Genomic DNA, 6,012 nt, shown 5'->3' with positions numbered 1-6,012 from the left:
TCAGCGTAGAGACGAGACGTGTCACTGATGTTTGTCACGTGTGTGTGTGTGTGGGCTTTTGTTTCCCGCTCTAGTGAGCATCAAGGAGCTGGTCAATGAGAAGTCATCTTTGCAGTCAGACTCTGGGCAGTACCAAGATCAGGTAGCTTCCCTCTACTCAGTCTTCGTGTGATATTTTATTTATTATTTTGTTTTTCCACACTTATTTGCTTTCGGATTCATCTCTCATCTTCCACAGGTCCAAAGATTACAACAGAAACTCCATATCATGACAGAAATGTACCAAGAGAACGAGCTCAAGCTACACAGGTAATAGACCCACGAGGATTAAATGTGCGGAGAAGTTGAAAGAGCAAAAGCCAGCTCTAGCAGATGTTGATGAACGTGTGCGTTTTACAGGCTGCTGACGGTGGAGGAGAAGGAGCGCATGCAGAAGCAGGAGAAGTTAAGTAAAGCGGACAGAAACATTGCGTTGGCCATGGAGGAGCTGAGCAACTACAGGTAGCTGCTCCCTGTCACCTCAACACATTGGCAGTTTGTGAGCACAGGAAACACCCGTAGAGTCTCACCTGTACGTCACCTTTCCCTTCAGACAACGAGCGGGAGAGATGGAGGAGGAGCTGGAGAAAACCAAACAGTCTTACCAGACTCAAATATCAGCACACGAGAAGAAGGCTCACAATAACTGGGTTCGTCCAATACAGAAAATATCAAGTATTCTTTTTTGTTTCGACAGCCAAATAGATTCAGTTGTGGCTGTTATTGTTTTTCACTGCAGCACACACGCATCTGCTCTGACATTAGATCACTTTATGAGTGCTTATCTTGCTGTCGTGCACTCGACTGCATCCATATGTATGTATGTATGTATGTACTTACGTCATGTTGTGTTTCTGATCTTGGCTTGATTTTGCAGCTGGCAGCCCGAGCAGCAGACAGAGAGCTAACGGACATCAGGAGAGAGAACGGCCTCTTTAGACAGAAGTAAGCAGACAGTAACTGACCCCCTAACTTACATTAACAAGAGGTTAAAGGGATAGTACGGAGGCTTTGCAGTTGGGGTGGTCTGAGGTACTCCATAGTCAGTGTATAACCTACAGTAGGTGGTGGTCGGCACGCCTTCAGTTTCGTTCTATATTCGCTTCAAAGCGACCAGAAACAGTCATTTCATCTTCCGGAACACTGGAGCCGACCTCCGGCTCGGTCGGTTAGTTTGTTGGTGTTATTGTGTGACTTTGGTGTTTTAGTTCCTTTAGAAAGTTACACAATAACACAAAAAACAGACCTGCAACTCCCCTAGAATATATTCAATGTTTGTGGCTCATGATACCAACTGTGGTGTAACTTCAAAGATACACTTAGTTCTGAATTCTATAGAAATGTTTGATATGTTTCTCTCTCGTTTTAATATACTGTATACATTACATATTGGAGTCCAGAAAATGTTTCTCATGTGTTGACTTTAGTTGTGTTTGTTCACAGGCTGACAGACACACAGTTTAAACTAGAAGCCCTCGACAAAGATCCCTACGCCTTGGACAGCTTGGCCAGACCGCTGCCTTTCAGAGGTTAGCGCGCACACACACACACACACACACACACGCGCATATAAACTAAATCATGCATTATTGAACTCTCATCATATTCACCGGACCCCAGCCTGGAAGCAGTAGGCTGTAGACTTCCTTGACTTTGCACACACCAAACTACCCTCCACCCTTTCAGCTGAACGGTCCCCATACGGTCCATCTCCTCTGGGTCGACCTGCATCTGAAACCAGAGCTTTTCTGTCTCCTCCTACATTAATGGATGGACCGCCTGGTAGACTGTCTCCTCGAGGTATACACACACACACACACACACACACACACACACACACACACACACACGTATATAGACACAGCTGTAACTGCACACTCCACCAGATAAGACCAGCTGGCTGCAGCATGATCAACTGTAGACGCTTAAACGTGTGCAGTAGCACGGCCTGTATGCTGGCATGCTGTTAGCGCTCTGGGAAGAGAATGGGAAGAACAGTGCAACGTGATGATATGTCTTAAAATCGCATCAGTTCATTCACATTGACATGACGGTTTCAATCGCACTCATTCTGGCCTAATTGTCTGATATTTAGTTTTTGGCCGATTGGTTCTGCTTCTTCCCTTCCCTCTCTCTCCCCCCTTGTCCCTGGTACCCGGTCCTTTCCTCCGCAGTGTCTCGTGGTCCAGTGGAGCCCCCAGGTGGCCAAGGAGAGCTGGAGCGGAGCGGAGGTCCTCATTCAGACAGCGGCTCGATCTCTCCGACATGGGAGCGGGATCGCAGGGGCCCCCCACCAGGACCCCCTGGCCCCCCCGGGCCCCTAGGACCTCCAGGTGTGTGTACGAGAGAGACAAAGACAAAGACACAGAGTGAATCAGTAACGTCTGACGGGTCGTCGCTCACACAACCTGACCAGCCTATGAACATATCGAAGATTACGATTTATTTTACTGTGGAGGGAATAAAATCTTGTTGTGTCATCCACCATTCGTCATGGTCATTATACCGTCACTCATGCTTGTGCACGTCGATATGTCCCGTACGCTCTGAAGGCGTCGTGGTCCTGCGTCTGGCCTTTTTGTTTTGGAACCCGAACCCACTGCTGACATGTTTGAGTGCGGCAGCAGTCAATGCACAGGTGTAGCTCATAACATTAATTAAAATGGACTGCATCCATGGTTACGGTCAGTGGCTGCAGCTGCGTTTTGGCAAGTCAACAGTCAAAGTCGAATAGTGTGCACGTGCATGCCAAATGCACGTTGACGCTGCATGTGTGTTGTGTCATGCCTTTTGAGGTTTGGACACTGCAAACTGCAGTTGTCTGTGAAGCTCTGTGTTCATTTATCACAGGATCGTGAGATTACACTGCAAAGCTCGAGCTTTGTTTCACTTGTTTACAGCTTTAGGAACACAGAGCTGTTGATAACATATTGATGAAGCTTAGTGTGTTCTTTCTATCTCACTGTGTGTCTGTCTCTTAGGGTATATGTTCCCAGAACCAGGAGGTCCGATGTACAGGAGACCTCCCCTAGGAGCTCTGGGCCCTCTCCATCCCAGGGGTCTCCCCCCGGGACTCCCTCACCCTGCAGACATGGCGGGTGAGTCACCCATGACCTGTATAGCAGCGCGTCGTGACCTCATTGCCTTCTCATCGGCACTGTCCTGCTGTAGTTAACTCTTTTGGACTGTATACAGCCGAACAAATGGAAATGAAAAAGCAGAACGCAAACCTTTGTGAATATTCAGACAACACACATGAACCATCTTGTTCATAATTGTTAATTTCTTCCATTCATTCATTCATTTCAATGCAGATGGCCCCTACAGCGAAAACAGCCACGGGCCCGGTGAACTGGAACACAGAGAAGTAAGAGATGTGTGTGTGTGTTTGAGTAGCATGTGTGTGTTTGGTTTCTGTACCATTTACCTTTTTTCATATCTGCGTCACCAGTCTGGTCCTGGGGATCGAAGGACTCCCCCTGAAGCTGACCCAAGGATCGGGGGCGCTCCCCCTATGGGCCCCATGGGCGGCCCCTTTCCTTGTAGGGCCCCCTATGGCCCGCCGCCTCCTGATTTCTACCCGTCCAGGGGACCTGTGGGCCCTCCCATGATGCCGAGTAAGCAGTCACGACTATCTTCGCAACCTTTTTGTGCCACATTATCTCAAAATCTCCTCGGTCAACCTGACGCTCTCTTCTCATTTCCCTCTCTTTTCCAGTGTGGGCCCCTCCAGGGATGATGCTCCCTCCTCGTTTCCCTCCCAGTGGGCCTCTCGGCCCTCGCCCTCACTACGCTCCCCCCATGCGCCCCCCTCTGCTCGACGGCCACCCACATCCCTCCATGGGTCCTCTCCCTCCTCAGCAGTCCGTCCACTCCCCGCCGCACAGCCAGTCGCCAGAGGAGCCCTCGCCCGAGGATGCCATTTGAGCCTCGCCGAGGTTTCCGCTTGAGCTGCGAGGTGATGGAGTTGAACTCGGCCGTAGATGGATGGATGGGCAAGTTGCCTTTCCCATCGTCATGTTTTCTGTAACCTCTACATGTTAGCCAGGGGGATGTATCTAATGAAGGGGCGTTCGCGCCGGGGAAACCATCAGCCTTCATTAGCTCACTTTGTTGCTGCCCGTCTGCTTCTGCTCGGTCTCTCTGCTCTGCTCACATCCTGTCACTTTCCTTTTCCCCCCTTTCTTTTACTCTCGCTCTGCCCTATCATCCTCCAGCTATGCTTCCTGTGAAGTAGTTCCTGTTGCTGCGGAGTCACAGTGTCAGCAGCAGGATCACAGCAGCTTCGTCTGTCTGTGTGTGTGGAATGTGAACCACAGAGTTTCTTGTTTGCTTGACAATGCCAGAAATGTTTTTAATGGCACCAAAAGGTTGAAATGCGTGCATGTAGAAATGCTGTATGTGGCAGAGAACGGAGAGTTTTACGTGTTGCATCAGTGAACATTTCATCCTGACGGCACAAATGGCTCTTGCTGCTCTCATCATTTTAAATAAAACTAGCAATTTAGCATCTACGTAGGTTTTGACCAAGATTGGACATAAATCAGGTCTTGTCTTGTCTCGTCTGCGTCTGAACTGACATGATCTTGAACTCTGAGGTAAAACGATAAAGTTGCTTAAAATAGGATTGAACTGCATAACTGAATTTCCCTGGGTTCCCTGTGGGATTCGTAGGACTTTGTCGCCATCAACAGAGCTGTTGTTTCAAAGAGCAGCAACTCAAACATGCTTTTGATTATGCTGCAGGGACTTGTGTATATGGTCTAGGCTTGAAACAAGTGGCTTATTGTAGCCGCTTGTGTTTTGCTGCAGTGGGCTGTGACTCACAGCGCTGATTGGACGGACTCACTGGAGGAGAGGCTGCCTTCAGAGCCGGGAAGATGACACCCATGTGAATTTTGTAAAAAGTGATCATTAACAGATGAATAAAGACTGTCAAATTGACATCTCCGTATTTCACTCGTGTATTCATGTTCGATTTGTTGACCGAGGATAACAGAGCATTGGAATGTGATTCGTTAGTTATCAGTGTTTTCTATATTGCTGTATGGACAACACGCAACAGCATTGTTTAAATATGGGAAATATGTCATTGCAAAATATACTTTAATTTGTTGTAACCTTGAATGCACAGCACAGTCCATACACAGATCAAAGCATTGGCACATATCCAACAGCTCTGAGAAAGCACCAACGGTCAGGGAGGTAAGAAGATGAACACATAAGACGGATAAACACTTCAGGAATAATACGAAGTATTTCATTCGGTAATTAAGCATTAACTTGGGTTTGTTAGACAGAAAAAACAATGCTTTCTCCACACACAACTAACAGGCCATGCTGGCAGTAAAGATGTGATGATCATTAAACAAAAAACATTGAAGGATGTTGATAAAATTAGCTTATATACAGCTTTAATCAGCAATTAGCTTATATGCAGCTTTAATCAGCAATTAGCTTATATGCAGCTTTAAGTAGCAATTGACTTATATACAGTTTAATTAATCACTAGCATATTTGTAGTTTTAATAACCATTAGCTTATGCAGCTCTATTAACCACTTATACAGTGCTCACAGCATACACAGGGCCAGAGAGAAGCAGGAGGAAGGTTACTGATGTTAACTGCGTCACAAGGAACAGGCAGCCATCTTTAGATAGATAAGACAGTCAGATTCAAGCGAGGGACAACGCCCCAGCTGAGCCCGGCTTCTTCCCACACTCTTTCTCTAGGTCCTCTCTCATGCATCATCTCACTCACACTGATGGAAACCAACGCCTATTGGGAGGGGCCAAGGTGAATGGACATTCACGGCTTCCATCCAAGCGTAATACACGTACAAACGTGCTACGTTTTGCATCTTTGACTTTGACCAATGTGTATCAAGGGGCGGACCCCCTATATTAAGGTTCACGCTGATGTGTTCAAGCGTGTCTCATGGTGAATCTCTGCGAAGTTCAACCATTAGCACCC

The 6,012-nt window shown here is 47.4% G+C and overlaps 1 protein-coding gene across 3 annotated transcripts in view; it reads left to right on the top strand.

The window, feature by feature from the left end:
- mia2 (MIA SH3 domain ER export factor 2) overlaps nt 1-4,985 on the top strand; it is a 10,709-nt gene extending 5,724 nt beyond the window's left edge. For 2 of the 3 annotated variants that reach the window (XM_079286218.1, XM_079286216.1), the window contains exons 12-23: nt 75-142; nt 239-309; nt 400-501; nt 593-689; nt 917-984; nt 1,483-1,568; nt 1,726-1,839; nt 2,214-2,372; nt 3,021-3,137; nt 3,354-3,406; nt 3,491-3,656; nt 3,758-4,985. In XM_079286218.1, coding sequence (XP_079142344.1) covers nt 75-142; nt 239-309; nt 400-501; nt 593-689; nt 917-984; nt 1,483-1,568; nt 1,726-1,839; nt 2,214-2,372; nt 3,021-3,137; nt 3,354-3,406; nt 3,491-3,656; nt 3,758-3,966 — 1,310 coding nt within the window. In that variant the 3' untranslated portion in view covers nt 3,967-4,985. The remainder of the gene's footprint in view (nt 1-74; nt 143-238; nt 310-399; nt 502-592; nt 690-916; nt 985-1,482; nt 1,569-1,725; nt 1,840-2,213; nt 2,373-3,020; nt 3,138-3,353; nt 3,407-3,490; nt 3,657-3,757) is intronic. The other variant, XM_079286217.1, reaches the window with a different exon arrangement.
- The last annotated feature ends 1,027 nt before the right edge of the window (nt 4,986-6,012 follow it).

Source organism: Melanostigma gelatinosum (assembly GCF_949748355.1).
Source record: "Melanostigma gelatinosum genome assembly, chromosome: 16".
Lineage (NCBI taxonomy): Eukaryota > Metazoa > Chordata > Actinopteri > Perciformes > Zoarcidae > Melanostigma > Melanostigma gelatinosum.
This window is presented reverse-complemented; position numbering and strand designations above follow the sequence as displayed.